This window comes from Lithobates pipiens, unplaced genomic scaffold (assembly GCF_037356315.1).
Source record: "Lithobates pipiens isolate NorthernLeopardFrog02 unplaced genomic scaffold, aLitPip1_a1.2 Scaffold_8, whole genome shotgun sequence".
In the NCBI taxonomy this organism is placed as follows: Eukaryota; Metazoa; Chordata; class Amphibia; order Anura; family Ranidae; genus Lithobates; species Lithobates pipiens.
Genome location: NW_027507903.1, coordinates 116,901,324 through 116,922,318, shown reverse-complemented (window position 1 = coordinate 116,922,318; position 20,995 = coordinate 116,901,324). Strand labels below are relative to the sequence as shown.

At 41.0% G+C, this 20,995-nt stretch overlaps 1 protein-coding gene across 3 annotated transcripts in view; it reads right to left on the bottom strand.

Moving 5' to 3' along the window:
* Positions 1-2,052: 2,052 nt before the first annotated feature.
* Positions 2,053-20,995, bottom strand: part of PKM (pyruvate kinase M1/2) — a 36,846-nt gene continuing 17,903 nt past the window's right edge. For 2 of the 3 annotated variants that reach the window (XM_077472721.1, XM_077472722.1), the window contains exons 3-11: positions 20,433-20,524; positions 19,118-19,249; positions 18,573-18,759; positions 16,688-16,958; positions 14,719-14,869; positions 14,418-14,570; positions 8,602-8,768; positions 4,930-5,111; positions 2,053-2,583 (exon numbers count right to left, since the gene is read on the bottom strand). In XM_077472721.1, the coding sequence (XP_077328847.1) occupies positions 2,477-2,583; positions 4,930-5,111; positions 8,602-8,768; positions 14,418-14,570; positions 14,719-14,869; positions 16,688-16,958; positions 18,573-18,759; positions 19,118-19,249; positions 20,433-20,524 (1,442 nt within the window). In that variant the 3' untranslated portion in view covers positions 2,053-2,476. Of the gene's footprint in view, positions 2,584-4,929; positions 5,112-8,601; positions 8,769-9,019; positions 9,187-14,417; positions 14,571-14,718; positions 14,870-16,687; positions 16,959-18,572; positions 18,760-19,117; positions 19,250-20,432; positions 20,525-20,995 lie in introns of all 3 variants that reach the window. The other variant, XM_077472723.1, reaches the window with a different exon arrangement.

Below are 20,995 nucleotides of genomic sequence, written 5' to 3'. Positions count from 1 at the left end.
GGGCATATATTGCCAAGTCAAGATGTGCCCTGCGGATAGACTCATACCCAAAAAGACTGAGTGCTGTAATAAAATCAAAAAGGTGCTTCAACAAAGTATTAGGGTGTGCACACTTAGATATTATTTTATTTTTACTTCCACCTATAGATTTCAGGTTGTTGTTCAACTAAGTTGAATAGTTTATAGGTCACATTAAAAGGTGGAAAAAATTCTGAAATGGATTTATCTTGGTCTCATTTTTTTATATCACAGAAACCTGACATATTAAGAGGGGTGTGTAGACTTTATATATACACTGTACATTGATCACCCAGAGGAGATTGCTTTTTTTCCCCTCAACAAAACTGAATTACTCTTTAAGGCCCCTCTTTACAATTATGTAACAGTGTACATACGTCAGAGAATGGTTTGAAGCTGAATTCACAATAAAATGCAGGGAAAATTAAAGTACATTTCCATCAATTTTATGCGTGTTGATCTGCGTTTTAGTGCAATTGTAAAATGCAGGTAAAATGCATAGACAAAAAAAAAAAACAAAAAAAAAAAAAACAAAAAAAAAACAAAAAAAAAAACACACAATTGTTTGTTATGCATCCTGTTCACACTACAATGCTGCATTGACCTGCAATGCATTAAAATGCATACATGTTGCATTTTAATGCAATGCAGGTCAACAAAGCATTGTAGTGTGAACAGGACACAAATAGTTGTATAAGGGTTGACCTGCATTTTACAAGTGCACTCAAATGCAGATGAGCCAAAAAATAAAATAAAAAATAAAATGCATAAAATAGATGGAAATATACATTCACAAGTCAGTGTGAGTTCAGCTTGCATGTGTGTAACTATTAGAACCAGTTCACCATAGAAACGCAGTCCGGATGTGTTCCAGGTGCTTTTCTGCATGCGCGTTTGATGCGTTCCAGTGAGTTTTTGATGCAGTCCAGTGCTCCCCCCCCCCTCTTTTTTCTTAACCTTAAGTAAGGACAAGTGTGTTGCAGTGTGTTTTTGGTGCATTTAGGTGCGTTTTACAGCGTTCCAGTACAGTCCAGTGCAGAAAAAAAATGCAGCATGTTCTACTTTTTTTTCTGGAACTGGAACGCACTGGAACTGACCGCACTGGTGTGAACTATGCCATTGGAAACCATATAACCTACTTTCCATGCGTTTTTGATGCAGAAAAAAAAATAACGCACTGGACTGCATGTGGTGTGAACTGGCCCCTACATATGTTCTGCTTACAACAAGATGGCCTCATCTGGAATGTAAATTTTCAACCATCAAGAAAATCTTTAGGATTGTCTGGTTCTACAAGTTCTGATACTGTAAACCAGTGGTTATCAACCCTGTCCTCAGGGCCCACTAACAGGCCAGATTTGCAAGATAACAAATACATCACAGGTGATATAATTTCCTGCTCATTGATTGCAGTATTCTAGTCTGCATCTCCCCAAGGCAATACATAAAAGCTGGCCTGTTAGTGGGCAAGCTTGATGACCACTGCTCTAAAACACATATGTCAAACACAAAGCCCAGGGGCCAAATCCAGCCCACCAGGCCTTCTCATGTGGTCCTCACACCCAGAACATGGCAGGCGAGCTGGGGTTGCACACTGGGCATACCACACCACTAAATCCTGCACTCTGTACACAGTACACCCCATACTCTGCACTCTGTATGTAGAGTACCCCTGAACCAGTACCCTGTACCTCAGGCACCCCTAAAACCTGCACTCTCTACGCAACGCACCCTTGAACCCTGCACTCTGTACATAGTGCACACAAGCTACTACTGACCCTGTGAGGAATACCATACTGCTGATGTGGCCTATGATGAAATGGAGTTTGACACCTCTGATCTAAAACAAATGCAGCATGAGGTTTGTCAAAACATGCAACATTTGCTGGTTGGACCGAAAAGGCCCATCACACTTCCATGGAAAACTCCACTATGCACCCACATATTGAGGTAGCAACCGCTATCAGTTCCTTGAATATTTCACATGTGTACATGCAACAAAGTACTAAGAAATAAAAAAACATGAGGCAGAAGTGCTCAGTAGCATGATTTTATTAAACACTAAACTCCGCACAATGCTGACAGGTGGATTATACAGCGGGAGATGTACCTTCCCCTAACCACAAGCTACACAGCTGCCCAGAGAAGACACACAAAGGATACTCATACTGAACACTGTAGAGGGACAGTAGGAGAGGAGTGTGAACACATACAGCACTAAAATATTTCCCTAAGGAGTAAGCAGCACATATGGAGACTAATGGCCATACTAGAGGGAGTGCGATGCGCAGCAGAACAGTGCTATGTACACACACACACACTTAACGCCTCTGTCCCGCACATAGAAGATGGGATTTACAAGTGTATCCACAAGTGTGTGCTTATGCAAAGGGCAAAACCGTTCTAAGTGCAGATAAAAGGAGTGGGGTGAACGAGAGCTGCAGGAAGATGATCAAGTTTAAGGAACTGGTACCACACGCATAGTGTTGGTGAAACCGGATCCTGGTTGCCAGCCAGTTAGAACGATGACACAATCGCCAGTCTTGAAGAAACCACGGGCTTTACCTAAAATGACAAAGAACACTAAATGCAGATATGCACTTTACATACATACTGTATACATAAATTGGGACCAACCCCAACTAAAAGCTAGATGCAGTTCTAAAAACACTGACCAGCAGCATTGAACTCTGCTTTTTTATAGGTTTGATATTAATAAATTATACCTTTTAGAAAACACCCTATAATGATCCTTTTGTTACCAATAATAACCCATATGCCTCCCTGGTGATTCTCACTGGGGTTTTGTAGATGCAATTCTAGCTTATTACTTGTGTTGACACCAGCTAAATATGCAAAAATTACATTATAAAGTGGGGTCTTCAAATTTTTATTTTTTTTTTTAAACACGGTAGCCAAAATCGTGTTTGTTTGGGTACAAGAGTCAGAGGTGTACCAAATTTGAAGATTTTAATTGCCACTATAAAAAAAAAAAAAAAAAAAAAAAAAAAAAGGGACAACCGTATGTGCTTATTATATATGCAGGTTCTGTTTTATTGGCTTTGCTGGACTACAGAATAGTTCATTACTTCTACTACATTGGGGCTACTTATATATTTAAAAAAGAAAAGAAAAAAAGTCCTAATTTGTATACAAATTTCTGATTAGCGATTTAACCCTTTTGCAAGCTTTTTTTCATCCGTTTCCCCTTCCCACACACGTTGCAATGTGCATTTTTTATCTAAATTTTATGCCACCAAAACACATTTTTGGAAAGTAGAAGGCCTGTAGAATGAAATGGTGATAGTTGCAAATTGTTAACCTGCACATTTTCAAACCTGCTTATCAAACCTATATTTAAGAAAAACTCACAAAATTAATTATGGTGTACACGAGCACACATACCCAGCTAAATCAACGCAAGCACACTGAGAAAACAACAGTTTTCCATATGCTCCGTTCACATCATACATAGGTGCAGGTGTGCACTGCATTCAAATGCAGCATGTCAGAATTGTGGATTCACAATCCTGTAGTTTGTCAGTCAGCACCTGACCACAACTATGTGGATTGACAGCATTGCCTACTAATATCTCCATTGAGAGCACTGAAACCCTCCACTGTGAGCTGCAGTGTCTGGGAGGGGAAACGTAAGACAAATGAAGGAGAATATGGCTTGGTCAAGAAAAGTAGAGGGAGCTTTTTTGTGTTTACATTGAGGCAAGTGCATCACATAACTTCAGTCTAGACTTGTTTATACTGTCATACAGGAGTCATTAGCTGTATTTTAACTACTTCCCACCCATGGGCTGTATATGTACGGCCCTGGGTTGAAGTGGTTATACCAGTATCATGGTTATAACTAAAACCATGATCCTGGTAGTTTTTTTTTTTTTTTTTTTTCTGCCAGCGACTTCCTATAGTGTAAAAATGACACAAGCAGCTTTAATTTAACCACTTCAGCTTTGGAAAGGTTTTACACCTTTCCTGACCAGGCCATTTTTTGCAATACGGCACTGCGTTACTTTACCTGACAATTGTGCTGTCGTGCGATGATGTACCCAAATAAAATTGATGTTTTTTTTTTGGTGGCGATTGGTTTGCACAAAAATTAGTGTCTACAAACCATGGGATAGATTTAGGGATTTTTTTTACTCGGCGATTAGCAATTTTTAGCGGGACTGTGACACTGCGGTGGACAAATCTGACACCAAGTGACACTTTTTGGGGACCAGTGACACAAACAGTGATCAGTGCTAAGAAAAAATAAATAAATTAATAAGATAAAATGCACTGCGTCACTGTACCATCAGGGGCAATCAAAGGGTTAAATGTGTCCCTAGGGGTGTGCTTTGACTAAAAGGAAAAACAGTGATCCTTGTTTCTGCTTAGAAACACAAGATCTCCATTTTCCCCTCTGGTAGAACGGCAGTCTGCCTTGACCACCATTCTACATCTCTCCAAATGATTGCTGGGTTCCCAGTGGACATCAGGTCCACTGGACCTGCTGATTGGACACAGCAGGTGGCAATAACAACGGAAGCGGGTCTCTGTTGGCATGTGCGAGCACCACAGACCAGGAAGGAGAAATCGCATACAGGTATGTGATTTTGTGTTTAATGGCTGCCCTGCCACAGTATATGTACGTGGGGTGGTCCTTAAGCGGTAAAGCAGTAGTAAAGTCACTAGGTTAATTTTTACCTATAGGCAAGCCTAGAAGGCTTACCTATTAGGTACAGTAAACATCTCTAAATGTGTACTGTTTAGGAGAAATTACATATAAGAGACGTTGACAACAAAAAGTTTGCATTTGACTTCTCTTACTGTACGTTAAAAAAAACAAACACACTTCTTAACATATAGCTTATAGTTATTTATGAGGCAACTATTTTATTTTGTTCCTCCTCTTACCAATATCCATGGCAAAGTTCACCCTGCGGTCCACATCCTCTGCCCAGGCCTGATGCACTGGCTCCTTGTACAGTACAGGGAAGATGCCACGGTACAGATGTGCCTGACGGGCTGTCTGTCCATTTCGAGTCACGGCTATGATTGGAGCACGCGGCCTATACCTGGATACCAGGTGTGCAGATCTGCAAAACGCCAGTGTTAACAAGTAAAATACACTATACAGAATGCTGAATATAGCAATTAACCCTGTAAAAACATTGCTTGTAAACCCAGTTGTCTAAGGGCCCATTTCAGACAGTAAAAACATGGACTGTTACACTAACGCATGTTGTAGTAGGACAGCCCATTTATTTTGAATGGGCACACACGGTTTTAAGAGACCTACGGCATTTTTTCCCACAACAGTGCACCACAATGCAGAGATATGTGGATTGTGTGCCAAAACTGAACATACGTTGCTGCACACTGACCAGGTGCATTTGGGTGCCATTCAAAAAAAAAAAAAAGGCACCAAAAATGTATTTTTACACGGAAATACAAGCATTTTTTGGTATACATTAAAGTAATAGTCTGAAATGGTCCTTGTCTTTGCAATAGACCACTGACTTACATCTTTATTAGTGCCGTGGCCATATTAAATTTTCATGGCAAAGCATTTTTTGAGAAATTTCACCTTTTACACCAAAAAAATGTAATTGATGAACTCTCGATCTCCCTGCTGAACAGATAATCTTCTCCCACCCACGTCTGCTGATGTATCAATCCATACACAACCCCAGAGGGTCTGTAGTAGCACAATATTGGCAATGGCTAGTGGTCATTGGTCAATATCGTCACATGACAGCGCTAACCACTTGCAATTGTTATCCTACTACACAGCCGCTGGGCCTGTGTAGGGCGTTTAAAAGTGTAAAAATCAGAATGATGGCAGACATATGCAGCAGAAAAGTGCAGCGGGGACCAGAGAAGTGGAGAGGGTATTGGGAATTAATCTTTCATTTTTTTGGGGTAAAGGTGGGACTATCCTTTAAAGTGGAAAAGGCTTTACAATAAACTTAAAAAGGTTTCTCCCCTTTGCTCGGAACTTCCCTGTATACATTTTCCAATAAAATTATTTTCTCACTTTATTTCTTCAATGCAGTCACGTGACCTCACACAGGGGGAAAAGTCTTCAGGAAGCAATTTATTAGAAAATGTATACAGGGATGATCAGCGCAAAGGGGAAACATTTAACAGGCACACTATTAAGATACTTTTACACTACGGCTACAAAAAGATTCACACCATTTTACATGCAAATAAGGCACTGATGTATTCATAACTCTTTATAGTCAAAATGCTGACCAATCGAGTGCTTCTACAGCTAGGCAGACCTGAACAGGGAACAACGGACACCCTTCAGTGACAGAGTCAAACACATTTCGATGGGCACTTTACGTGTGGAACAACAAGCAAGCATGGGTTTGCTTTCCTTTAAAAATGCACTGCAGAGCAGGTGTAGAAACCGGCATCGCTGAAAACACTTTTAGGTTGATTTATCAAAACTGGAGTGCAAAATCTGGTGCAGCTCTGCATAGAAATCAATAAGCTTCCAGTTTTTTTTGTCAAAGCTTAATTGAACAAGCTGAAGTTAGAAGCGGATTGGTTACCACGCACAGATGCGCCAGATTTTGCATTCTCGAGTTTTAAATCAACAATTCTGTCTTCAGTTTGTTGCCGTGTAATATAACAAACCCGTACTAATGCCAAGGCTGCCACTGCTGACAAATGTTCCTTTGTCTGCCTCTAGCATCAATATATTTTGTGTCTGACATAGAACAAGCATGCAGCTAGAAAAGAGAATAAACTCCTGATCTGCATAGTTATTCTATGTTCAGAAATGCAAAGCACTAAAGACTGGCAGCAAGCATTTACAAGAGTTTAGCAATGGCAGCCTTCGTATTCTCAGCACTTTTTTCTACATGCAATACCCAATACCACTTCTAGTGCCGCTCAAGGTACTCTGATAGATCCAGTGTCTCACAGCAATATATGAGTGCAGGCTGTCTTATGCGTAATCCAGAAAGCTGTGAATTATGAGGGGATGAGCACCCACTAGCTGGAGAGAACTGTGAACAGCCTCAGCCATGAGGTTCTCCTGAGCCCCAACCCTGATGCATTTTGCCCCGTCCAGCAAGGTTTAATGATAGCGATCTCTCTGAATAAAGCCCTCAATGGGTGGAGCGAAATGCATCAGAGGTGGGGATGAGGAGGAGCTCATGGCTGAGGCCGGTCATGTCTCTTCACCTGTTGAGCTAGTGGTTTGTGGCATCTCTCATCCTATCAAAACTCACTTTTTTCTACATGTTCAAGACATACTAAAAATGACCCTAAAGTTACCTATCCTAGAAAAGCCACTCCACCAGCATCTATCCCTCCAAACCTAAGACTTTGGTCACACAACCTTAGCATATAATTCTGCAGCAGTTTTTCTCAAGACAGGCAAGGATATCGGGATCAGGAGGAGATGAGGACTATTTACCTACAGGGTTGCTTTAAAGAAGAGGTAGGGCCAAAGCTTTTTGCACGTACTTCTCCTGTGGGTCACAGGAGTGCACTTAGTTCTGCACTCCTGTGACTCGTATTCAGCCGACAGTGGGGCTGCTGTTGGCTGATGTCACTCAGCCGCTGCAGACTATAGAGAGGGATCCCGACATTAATGTCAGGATCTACCCAGATACCTGACCAACAGCTGGCTCAGCCCTTTAGTGCACAGCCGAGAGCCTGAGCCAGATGCTCCTGCCTCCTCCACAGCCCAGTACTCCAGTGAGCGCTGGCAGGCCAGAGCACAGAGTGGTGGCTCTCTGCTCACAGAAGACTGAGTACCAAACGATCATCAGTCTCTCCCTTTTCTGCTGATCCTTCCTTCTTTGCATTCCTACAGTGGAAGGCCAGCAGAAAACTATCTGCAAGCTTATTTCTGTGCTACTATCAATTCTAAGGGCTGGTGGGCAGAGAAGACATCAGGTTACTAAGGAGGTGGTGTGTGTGCTGAGCGGGTCCATGTCAAGCTGTATTTCCAGCTCAGAACACGCACATATTGGTGGCTACATGTCAGCTCTAGAGAGACCCCACAAGGTAGCGTAGCCATCCTATAGAGAATAGTGTAGTTTGCAAAAGATTTTGACTATATGGCCCCGAGAAGGAAAACAGCATTTCTGAGAGCTTGCAAGTGATGCTACCACATAATTATTTTACAGCTTTAAGAACACTTTAAAAATATAAAACAATCAAACCATACACATTAAGAAATAAAACTTATATTTAGGCATTCCAAGGTCAGAAAGTGCCAAAAGAATTGTTTATTTTTTTATGAGACCCTGTAATAGAAAGCCGTTGGTATCAGCTATAAATACCTGCAAAGAAAGGTCACAGAGTGAAGGATCCACAAGCGAAAAGGTCATATGAAATAAGAGCAGCAACTTCAGCTGTCCAGAGTACTAAACTCCAAACCATGATGACCTTGTTTCCCGTTAATCCTTTCTCAGGCAAGGGGGCTGTTCTCAGGAATCAATGTTTTAAGTTTAAATCGATTAAGTCAGTAATTGGTCTAGCAACACATTTACCTCCCAGACTCCTGATCCAATAGGCATAGTATACACAGCTTGGTCACAGAGCTTATTCCCCTCCTACCTGCCAGATTTGGTAAGAACGATGATGGCTCCACTACAGCATTTGAAAGATGCCTCAACTGCTCCAACAGCAGTCGCTTCTGTTGGGTCACTGGTCAGCGGGGACACACGTCGAAGCTCCTCAAACAGTTGACGGTGGTAAATGGCTGCTTCTGCCTCCCGAGCGATCTAGCAGTAATATGATAGGACGTGCCGCAAATGCCCAGTGCAGGGAGGTAAGGGATGAATGAGGAGGGGAAACAGGATGGGATGGGAAACATTCACATCAGTCAGGCTAAATTTTTCCATTGTATGACATAGCCTATCACCTGAAATCACTCACGCAGCATTCACACTCGCTACCTGCCTGAACCATGGTGTAACCAAGAAGTCGCAGCATGTTAGAAGCTAAAGGGATAGTGGTGCGGACAGAGCCCTACCTGCCGGACTCTGTCAGAACTATCAGCGCCCTTGCTAAACATTTAAAAGATGCCTCCACTGCGCCTACAGCCATCGCTTCCGCAGGATGCCTGGAGCTAATCGTGAGACGGAAAAGTTCCTCGAAGAGTTGGCGGTGGAAAACAGCAGCCTCAGCCTCCAGAGCAATCTGTGGGCCGAAGGAGAGGAGAAAAGGAACCGGGGCAAGGTACAGGAGGACAAGGAGAGAGGGGGACATATAACAAAAGAAAGAAAATAAAGCAGAGTGATTCTCTGCACCAGTAACCAGAAGCCAAATGTTAGTGTGAAAGAGAAGGAAGAAGTAGGGTTAAAGGAAAGAAAAACTAGGAGCATGAGAGAGAAAAAGGAAGAGGAGGAGGACAGTCACTACAAATCATCAGGCTGCTATAAAGATGATACCACAAAACAAGGTGATAGGCACTGTTGAGAAGACTTGGAGATTTCCAGCATGTGATGACAATTCCAATGACCCAACAAACTATGAAAACTACATTACTATTGATTACAAAAATGTCTTGACTAACAGACATTTTCAATGCAGCCTGATGACTTTGGACATTAACAACCCGTAAAGCTATTTGTATACTGAGCATATGTGAAGCTGTTCTGTCTTTACCATCACACTGGGACATTTTTTTTTTAACAACTTTCCATCGATCTATAAACCTACAGTAACTAATGCCTGCTAGTTTTACTTATAAAGTGTGGTTGTGGAAGTGAACATATGGTACAGACAAAGGCATATTTGTTAATGTGAAAAAAAATGACCTATTAAGGAGGAATTAGAAAATCATAGCCATTACCAACTACGTGTAATGCAGGGTTAAACTACTGTTATGGAATTCCTGAAATCTGTGACAGAACCGTAAGCATCTGCACTTACTACAATCAAGCTTTATCTAGTGCAAAGCATCTACCAAAATGCAGTGTACAAATGTTTTATATATAAAAGATGCCATGTTACATAAACATGGTTCCCTCTTCATTTAAAAAAGGAAGCAGAAAATAATTGTGGGTAATACTGAGTAGTGGGATCTGCGCCCCATAATTCCTTCCGGGAAGCCTTTATGGGACCCAAGCAGAGCTGCAGCCTTGGACAATTGTTTTTCCCCCCCTTTTATTCACATTGTAAACACTAACCTAAAAAACATTTCTCCAGGTACTTCTCTTTGCATTTTCTGAATTAAAGCATTCTAATTTGACAAGGTGGCAGTCAAATCACGCTCTCTCTCATCCAATGCAAAGCATTATCTGAATGGCACCTGTACGGAGCTGCTGACCAGTGTTCACAATGCAGCAGTCCAGCCGCTCAGCACAGGACCTCGTAGCTAGTGGAGATCACTGGAAAAGGGGGTAAATAAATGGGTTCTCCGCAGGTTTTTGACATAATGTGCTAGTATGCTAAAAACGTGCAAATAAGATATTTTTTGAGCAGCGCAGCCACACATTCACTTTCAATGTGCTAGTATGCACCGCATACTAGTACACTGTGACAGACTTGTCTGCAAACAGAGCCATCCAGTGCTGTCATGGCTACCCCGGCACTTCCGTATTCAGCCTATCTTCATTCCGGATTTGCGGGTTCTGGCTGTTTGCACGGCCAAGGCCGAAATTATGTCATGGCACAGCCCGAATGCAGCGCATCACTGTGCATGGACGGGTGATGTCATCAGCTATTGCCAATGTGAATATCTCCTAAACGGTGCACGTTTAGGGGGATGTTCATTGTACCTACAGGTAAGCTTAAATACAGACTTTATTACCCCTTTAAACATACAGGACAGGGGTCAGTATAGATTAAGTAGATTATAACATACACACTCATCTCTATGGTTGCAGCATTGGTGTGATGCTTCAACTGTCCCCTGCCGGCAATAAGCCTGAGAACTGAGCGATAACATGACCGCTAATTGCTCAGTTCTTGGTCAGCCCTGAGCAGAGAGTGGTGACCGTCAGTCACTGCTATCCTATTCTGCCCCTGGCTCTCAGCCCATGGTTATCGGATTCTGTGTCATGGGAGTGCAAAACTAAGTGCACTCCTGTGACCCAGAAGACTATTACGACCAAAAAATCTTTAGCCATACTTCTCTTAATTTTAGGAAAAGGGAAGAAGAACTTCAAGGTGGCAGAATTATAAAAAATATTTTTGAAAAACTTGCACCCACTTCCGGGCAGACCAACGCCCCCCCCCCCGCCCCCGTTGTGTTCTGGGAAACACACAGTTCCCAGGACACAGCGGGGACCAGAAGACTCGTGCATGCGCAGTAGGGAACCAGGCAGTGAAGCCGCAACGCTTCACTTCCCGATTCCCTGACAGAGGATGGCAGTGGGGGCAGCAGCGAGACGAGCGATCGCTCGTCATCTGCCGCCGACATCGCTGGACCCTGGGACAGGTAAGTGTGATTTTATTAAAAGTCAGCAGCTGCAATATTAGTAGCTGCTGGCTTTTAATATATTTTTTTTTTTTTAGGTGCAGAACCACTTTAAATTTGTATGCAATCAGGCAGGTCTTGCACTACATAGTTTGAAGGTAAATTTAAAAGGAAATGAAATAAGAAAATGTTATAATGTATGGTCAGCTTTAAAGGGGTTGTAAAGGTAAATGTTTTTTCACCTTAATGCATTCTATGCATTAAGGTGAAAAAACATCTGACACAGTGCCCGTGCCCCCAGCCCCCCCTGTTTTACTTGCTTCACCCCTCGAAAGTCCTGCGCTCGTCCCCCGACGTCCTTTCCACCGTTCAGCCTGGCCGCTGATTGGCTGAAGTGGATGGATGGAAAGCCGCGCAGCCATTGGCTCGCGCTGCTGTCAATCACATCCACTGACGCGGAGCGCCGGGGCCGTGTGATACTGTATCACGGGAGCGAGCTCGCATGAACGTGAGAAGCATCTGAGGGAGGAAGCTGAGACAGCCGCCGAGGGACCCCAGAAGAGCAGCTTCGGGGCCACTCTGTGCAAAACGAGCTGCACAGTGGGAGGCAAGTATAACATGTTTGTTATTAAAAAATAAATAAACACAATCCCTTTAAGGAAACTAGGGCGGTGGGTGTGAGAATAACTCCATTCTAAATTTTTGTATAATATTATCTCTGTCACATGCATAGACAACTGCAGTGTAATGGAATGACACTCCAGACAACACCATGCAACACACGGTCTCTGCTCCAACCCAGCAAAGAAAAGTCAGGCAGCAGAGCATATGTCAGGAGAAGTGAGGGAATGACATGAACAGTACCTTGCTTTGCAATCACTGAAGTGCACGCATGGTCCATTTACAAACCAACCTGCAAGTGCGCACAGTACGTTTCAAGTAGTTTTGTGGTTAAAAAAAACGGACATATTTAATTTGGGAGAGAATCTGGACTCCAGAGAACAACCAAAGCTGGTAGACCTTAGAGTCAAAACAGATTAATTTGTTAGGTCAAGATGTTACATCTCATACAGCATGAAAAGCAAGGTCCCCAGCATTAGGATTTAAATGATCCACGTACAAGATTTTAAATTGCTCATTTAATTAAAGCTGGAAGTAGTGTAAAAAGTATATACAAAATTTGCTACATGTCATGGCCATCATTACATTTAAATGTTCGCGCATGCTAGATGGCAAGCGTAAAAAAAAAAAAAAAAAAAATACTAAGGTCTGTTTAATGAATCAATCCACCCAGGCAGTAAAGACTATCATTTTAAGTGATACAAACTGTGCATGTATAAACTGCATCTCTACTTTAGAATAGGAACTACTAGTGCGACTGAGGAATAAAAATAAGTAACTGGGACAAACAAATTGATTTGCAAATCAGGCAAACTGGAGAACCACACATTTGGCCAAATATATCCCTTGTACATTTCTCCAATGTGTGGAGAATCATACAATTTTGTCTGAATTTGTTAATTGTAGTGATGATTATACAGACTTGCATTATAACAGCTAGGTTGGTTTATTAAAAAGGGAGAAGTACAGCCAAAGCTATGTGTCTATACTTCGATGGATCACAGAAGTGTAGTTTGTTCTGCACGTCTATGACCCATTTTCAGCCAACAAATTCCCATACTGCTCTTTAAAGGAATGTAGCGCATTCAACTTTGCAAAGGTACATTTTCCCGTAGCTTATCGAATAAGGTGAAAGCAAAAATATACATTTTTTTTTTTTGCACACAACTGGATATACTTTGCAAAGCGAGCAAGTCATTTAGATTCACCTCATTCAATTGCAAAGTGAACACCATTTACTTCCTTTGTGAATAAACTCCATTCAGCTAAACCAAAACCTGGAATTTGCCAAAATTTCCTGATAAAGAATCAGCAAACCACAAATGGTTTATTGCCTGAATATTTCAAAGCAAATCAGACAATCTGTAAAGATTCTTGCTTCTCAGATGTTGCAGTTCATGCTTCTCCACACAATGGAGCATTGTGAAAATATTGAAAACTAGAAGTCACAAATTCGTCAGATTTGCAAATCAGTTATGTGTGAATATTAGTAAAGGGTAGTATAAAAAAAAAGGTAAAATTGTATCTATTTAGAGGAAAAAAAAAAAAAAAAAGGAGAGTTCGTAACACTACAAAATAGGACATTTGTTTTATTTAAGCACGTGTGAAGACTTTGAAAGAATACTTCCCGAAGGTGCATACCAGTACGTAATACAAGTGGAAGCAGACGTGTACGCACATTGGTGCATGAGTAATAGGACTTGTCTCGGTCAGCACTCTCCCACACTAGTTATAAAAACATGCCAACTATCCAAATACCAGGAGCAGTCAGGACTGCTTTCCAACAGCACTAGATGAGACAAGCATAACCTCGACTGAGTCAGTCCTCAAACCTATAGTAAAAAAGTGAGAGCTGGCAACTAGCATGCCATTACAGGCCTTCAGTAAAGTGGAGAAGATAGGAGAGGCAAGAAGGGAGGAAATGCAGAAAAGGAGCTGTATTTTCCAGGGCTCATTAAAGGGGTCTTTATTTACTGCCTATCTAAAAGCTGCGCAAAGCCTTAAGCAAGCTATAGCAGACAGAGCGACAGCACATGCTACACCAACCGTATCTAAAGACAATACAGCATACTGCACACATTTTGAAGGTTATATATTAACAGATATATAATTACACATACACACACCAACCACAAATACACTCAGTCTAAACTGTTATGTACATGTAAAAGATAAAAATACTATATGTGATGTTCTTACCCAGACAAGTAAAAAACACATTTCTAAAAGTAAATAGGACTTACAGGATCTATCTGCTCAGTTTAATGAATAGGAATGTGTTGTATTCTAGCTGATCATCTGTAATGTGTCAATGCAGGTCCTTAGAAGAGCTGATGCGTGTGTAGTAGTAATAGTAGTATATGGCCCGTTTATTGAGAATACTTACAGCATGCTGCATGCGTACTGCCTCCAATGGGTAGTCTCCCTTGGCAGTCTCTCCGGAAAGCATTATACAATCTGCCCCATCCAGTACTGCATTGGCAACATCACTGCCTTCAGCACGGGTTGGGCGTGGCTTTTTGATCATGCTCTCCAACATCTGTAAAAAATTTAAGTCACCAAGTTTATAAGAATCTTTTTTTTAAAAAAATACAAAATGAAAAAAAAATATATATATATATATATATATAATATAATATACACATATACACACACACACACATACATATATATATTAGGAATACTACCTGTGTTGCACATATCACAGGCTTTCCTGCACGGTTACAACGGCCAATCATCATCTTCTGGGCAAGGAACACTTTTTCTGCTGGGATTTCAATACCAAGGTCACCACGGGCCACCATAATACCATCACTGGCTTCTAGAATTTCATCAAATCTAAAGAGGAGTGCAAAGACACAATTTTACAGTTTACACCACATTAAGATATGGAACAGCGACCACCAGGGGAGGAAGTGGGAGCTGTGTGCCTGTAAAAACAGGGAACCCGCTCCCCCCACCCGCAAAAAACAAAAACAAAAAAAAAAAAAAAAAAAAACACACACACATGCCAAATGTGGCATGTCAGGGGTTCGCCAGCACTTAAAGTGGAAGTTCCCTTTTTGGGTGGAACTGCGCTTCAAGGGCATAAGAACAGTGCTGCAGTTAGTGTTCACCTCCATTCAGTGGAGCCGTTTGTCTAACATAGCCTATTCCAGTGATGGCGAACCTTGGCACCCCAGATGTTTTGGAACTACATTTCCCATGATGCTAAACTACACTGCAGAGTGCCATAGCATCGTGGGAAATGTAGTTACAAAACATCTGGGGTGCCAAGGTTCGCCATCACTGGCCTATTGGAATGCACCGAATCAATGAGCATTGTTGATGCTGCATCTTGCGTTACAGCTGACCCACTTGTATCAACTTGTGTGTACAGGAGAAACGAATGAAGGAAAGCATTTTTGCCGCAAAACATTGGAGACATTTACCAAAGCTAGAGCAGCTGTGCTTGTCAGCCAGTCAGTTTCTATCATCAGCTTGTTTAAAGTTTTAAAAAAAGAAAACTAGAGGCCAGTTGGCTGCTATGTACAGTTGCTCCAGATTCTGATAAAATTACTAGGGCTGAAACAACTAATCAATTATGAAATTAATCGATTAAATTGGCCAATAACATAATGGGGTTAAAAATAAATTAAAATTAGTCCTTTATAGTACAAAGAAAGCAAATAATCGCTACTGTAAATATTACTTTCACTGTTCTACAGTAAAAAAAAAAAAATGAACCCCTTACAGTAGTGATTATCTGCTTTTTTTTGTACTATAAAAGGGATAATTTTAGTTTTTTTTAACCCCATTATGTTACTAAAGTCTTAGACCAGGTTCACATCTATATGTTTATTGGTGCTTTTTGCAGAAACGCACTACAGTTTATTCACATGGTTTCCTATGGGACACGTTCACATCTGAAAGGGTCAGGGACTTTTAAACGCAAAATGGTGCTTTATTGGTTCAATATAGTTCAATGGAGAAGCTGCAGAAAAGCATGTAATGCATTTTTGCAGCATTTGTTTTTTAATCTGCCCCAAAAAAAAAAAAATGCAAATTTCAGTAAAATCACGTTTGCAAAAATCAAAATGCAAAGCAAAAAGCACTGCAGAATCAGATCAAAAGCAAACTGCATAGGTTTGTACCGAGCCTTATGCTGGCCACACCGATCAATTTTCAGATGAGAATATTCAGACGAAAAATCTTTGTACATTTGCTGAACGAAAGAATTTTGTTTGCAATTTTCACTTATTTTTAACATTCTGTTTTTAAAATTGAATGTAATTTCTGAACGAAAACCACTTACACTGCCTGAAAATTCCTTTCACCAAGAAGCTATTTCCAAATTTTCCTGTCACTGTGGTTAAAAATGAACGTCAATTTGACCCACTTTTTTTTTTTTTAAAGGTTATTAACCGATTAATCGAAACAATAAATCGGCCAACTAATCGATTATGAAAATAATCATTAGTTGCAGCCCTATAAATCACCCTCCATGTATACGCAGCTTAAAACACACAACACGTAGAAATAAAACTACTATGGTCCTCTGGAAAGGAGAGTTTATGATACAGGAGTCTGTGCGATTAACACAGTTAAATCTTAACTGTACAATACTTTAACATACCCTTCCCCTTCAGTAGCCATCTATTCACCATTCATGCCTACCTGCGCACTCCTTCATGGTTCTCAATCTTGCTGATAATTTTGATATTCTTTCCTTTCTCCCCGAGAACTTCTCTTACAGCATGCACATCAGCTGCCTTGCGAATGAAGGATGCAAACACCATGTCAACTCCCTGTGCTACTCCAAATTGAAGGTCCTGAATGTCTTTCGTAGACACAGCAGGCAGGTCTACAGCAGCCCCTGGAAGGTTTACTCCCTTCTTGCTGCCCAGGGATCCACCATTCTCCACCTCTGTGATACAGTAGTTTGCGCCTGGATAAAGAAAGCAATAAAACATTAGCTAAACATCATAATGAAATACTGCTAAATCCCTTACTTCTCAAAAGTATGCCAACTTGCAATCTTGAGCCTTCCAGTAAAGGGTTTCTCACCCTTTTTACCTTGGAAGAACCCTTGGCAAAAAAGTTAAGATTTGAGAACCCCATAAAAAAAAAAAAATATTATATATATATATATTATATATATATATATATATATATATATATATATATATATATATATATATATATATATATATATATATATATATATATATATATATATATATATAATTTTCAGATCTACAACTAAAAGGTAGGTATAACCAGTATTGTAGAAATAACATTGAAAAGAGAATTACCAAAGCTTGTTTGGCTGTACTTCACCTGTGAATCACAGGAGTGCAGTAGGTTTTGCACTTCTGTGAACTGTTTTCAGACGACAGCGGGCCGAAGCCTGCTGACGTTATGGAGTCGGTCCAGGCTGGGGCAAGATCACGATAATGAAGTTTGGATCCTCCCACATGCCTGGACAGGCATCTCAACGGCTTGCTGAAAAAAAAATAAAAAAATCCCTTTTAACCACTTCCGGACCATCTCGCGACGATATACGCCGGTACGTTGAAGGAGGATATCGTTGTTATGGCAGCAGCTAGCTGCCATAAACCCGGTATCCTCTTCTTCAGTGAGAAGTCCAGTTTAAGATAAAAATGGTCTCTGTGGCAGATCCGCCGCGAGACCACTTTTTTCGGCAGCGGGAGAGGGCCCACCCCGCCACTTTCCGGTCCCCCCTCCTGCTTACTGGAGCCGTTAGCAGTGGCGGAGGTGATCAGGTCCTTCCTATGGCCTGACATGGAGACGTGTGAAGGGATGATGGCCTCTCGCCCGTCTCCATATCATTGCTGGGCAGAAGCGACGTCAAAATGTCACTTCCGCCCATAGCTCGTAAAGGGCCATTTTTTTTAATTACAATTTTTTTTTTATGTATTGCATTTTAGTCTAAATATGAAACCCGAGGTCTTTTTGACCCCAGATCTCATATTTAAGGGGTCCTGCCATGCTTTTTTTTCTATTACAAGAGATGTTTTGTCAAAAACGAAGGCTGAGGTTGAAGAAACGTAATGGAGATGTTATGGTGAAACACCAGAAATGGCTCCCTGCAAGAAAGAACCACCAGCTCTATTACCCTATGTGTGGAAGTAAGCCAGCAACACAACCTCCCAACACCAAATCGACTAGAGGAAAGTCTCGCATTGGCCTAAGCAGTGGTTTCCTGTGGACAGGAAAGGTACATTTCATATTTGGTGGACATGTCCAAAAGTCCATAGTCTTTGGATTCAGGTCTATACCTTGATCTATTCAGTGCTTTGTAGCCTGCACAAGGAGTCAGCTGCCAGAGTCTGCTGAATGCTGAGACCAGGGGAGGCAGAGGTGCCGTGACTGCACAGAGAATTGCAGGATCTGTAGGAGTTCTGTCCTCCTCTGCTGCCAACTGCTGAAACAAGGGGGTGGACATGGGGGTGCCGCAGCTGCAAGGGCCACGTGAAAAGGCCCAGCAGGCAACTTTTGGCCCACGGCCTTGTGCTTTAAACCATCAAGATCTACTAACCAACTTCTTTAACCAGAAGAGAAATGAGACCATCATCTACATAGATCTTGCATCCAGTCGTTAACACCTTGGTAAGGTTCTTGTAATCAACCCAAAGAACATTCTCGTCACATTTTTCCTGGAAAGAATCATCCAGGGTCACCTTCAGGGTTGCACCTTTCTTCAGTTCCACCTCAGCTGTGCCACTCTAAAAGACGAACCAAAAACAGCGTAAGCTAAGCAAAATATACTAGGAGCTTGCAGCAAAAGTCAAAAACTTATGTTTGTCTAAATCCAGCCCCCATTCCCCATCTAAAATAAAAAAAAAGTTATAAAATACTGCCATAAAACACCCAAAAAAAAATAAAAAAAAATAAAAATAAATAAAAAACCATGTATAATGCTCATTATAGCCACTCTAGGTCTCTAATGACAGCCAAAAGCAAAAAAAATAAAAAAAAAAAAAAAGAAGAAGGAGGTCACACTGAAAAGTATAGCATAGATAATATCCACTTCTCTAAAATAGTATTTTTTTCTTCAGCTACTGGAGATTTTGCAATACTTACGCCTTTTATTAGACCTGTGCGGATTTCTGGTCCCTTGGTGTCCAATGCAACAGCCACGGGTCTGTAGAGGATTGGATCAGAAGCAACACTTTCTGTGGCTTCACGGACATTTTTGATGGTTTCAGCATGGTACTAGAACATGAGATAAACAAAAAAAAAAAAAAAAAAACAGAATTATTAATATATGAGAATTTAGTGCTACAATTTTTTCTTGAGTAAAGTAAATGCAACCAAGTTGCCAACACATGAGATTTAAGCCTATACAACAAAAAGAATGACAGTGGAAGGTTGTGCTTAGAAACTAGGCGTTTGTTGGCTCACTGGGGACATTTATCAGTACTGATACCAGGTGAAGAAGAAAGTACAAGAATGCATGCCTTCGCATATAAATGAAATAGACACTTTGAGGCTGCCAGCTGCACAGCACAGGGTACACTCAACCATTACATGTGCCAAGTCTACAGCTCAAGTCATGCCTGTACAAGAATGAAAATGTGCCTACCAAATGCCAAAAAAGGTCACAGCAATCTGTATGCATACATGATCACCTTCTATGTGCTGCAAGGATATGTCCCTCGGTGAAAATGGTAATTACAAGCCATGATTAGAAATGGAGCATAATATGCTAAGCAAACATTTGGAGGGCAAAAAAAAATAGTATAGTGATAGTTTGCTGGCATAACATTCTCATATCAGCAACAGATATTTGTGCTCAGATTAATAATATTCTTTCCTAGAAGGATAAGAGTCATCCTAACATGGATAATGTGCTAGGGAAAGACACCTCTTGCATAAACATCAAAAATTTGAATTTACTGTATTGGCAATGATGTGCAATTTGCAAAAAACTGGAGTTGCTTAATACCAATAAGGGGCAAAACACATGCCATTTTTACTGCTGTGACTACTGTGGAATTATGTTTGAAATGACTCACAATGCATCTCATTTTAGCTGTTGGCTATTAAAAACGCTGGAACATCTGCACTTAAAATGGCACTTTAGTCAGAAAATGAAATCCTGCTAGATCACTTCAGGCTGGGCCTTTTGCAGGTATAGCCATGTAACATTAACAATAAGTACCTATACCATTTAAAATCCAGTAATGCACTGCACATGCTCAGTTTTTGTTTTCATTGTGTTTTCATTGTGGCATGGGGTTCCCCCTCATACCAGACTCGGATCACGTTCATTGAAGTCGCATGGAAGTCAGACAAAGTCACAGGGCAGAGCTGGATTAAAAAAGTTGAGCAACTTCCATGTCAGAACAGTGTGAACATAGCCCAAGAGGGAATAACTGGTATACACTCCTCTCACCTCATGGGACCCATGGGAAAAGTTCATACGAGCAACGTTCATTCCAGATTTTATCATCTCTTTTAGAGTTTCCACTGAGCGAGATGCTGGCCCTATTTAAGAATAAAAAAAAAAAAAAGTAAGTGTTACCACAAAAACCATCAGAGAAGCAGGACACAAAAATAAAACCTGTGAAATTAGAATATTCTTGTTTTAGAGGTTTCATAGGTTTATGTTTAACCACTTCAATACTGGGCACTTTCACTCCCTTCCTGCCCAGGCCAATTTTTCAGCGTGGTCACACTTTGAATGATAATTGTGCAGTTACGCAACACTGTACCCAAACAAAATGTATAATTTTCTTCCCACAAAAAGAGCTTTCTTTTGGTGGTATTTAATCACCACTTTTTTTTTTTAATTTGTTTAGCAAAAAAATAAAAAAAGTTTTTTCTTTGTTTATTATATTGTTATAACATGTTTTCTCCTTCACTGACGGGCAATGATGAGGCTGCCCTGATGAGACTGCACTGACAAGAATGCACTAATGACAGCAATGAGGAGGAGGCACCGATGGGGACTAGTAG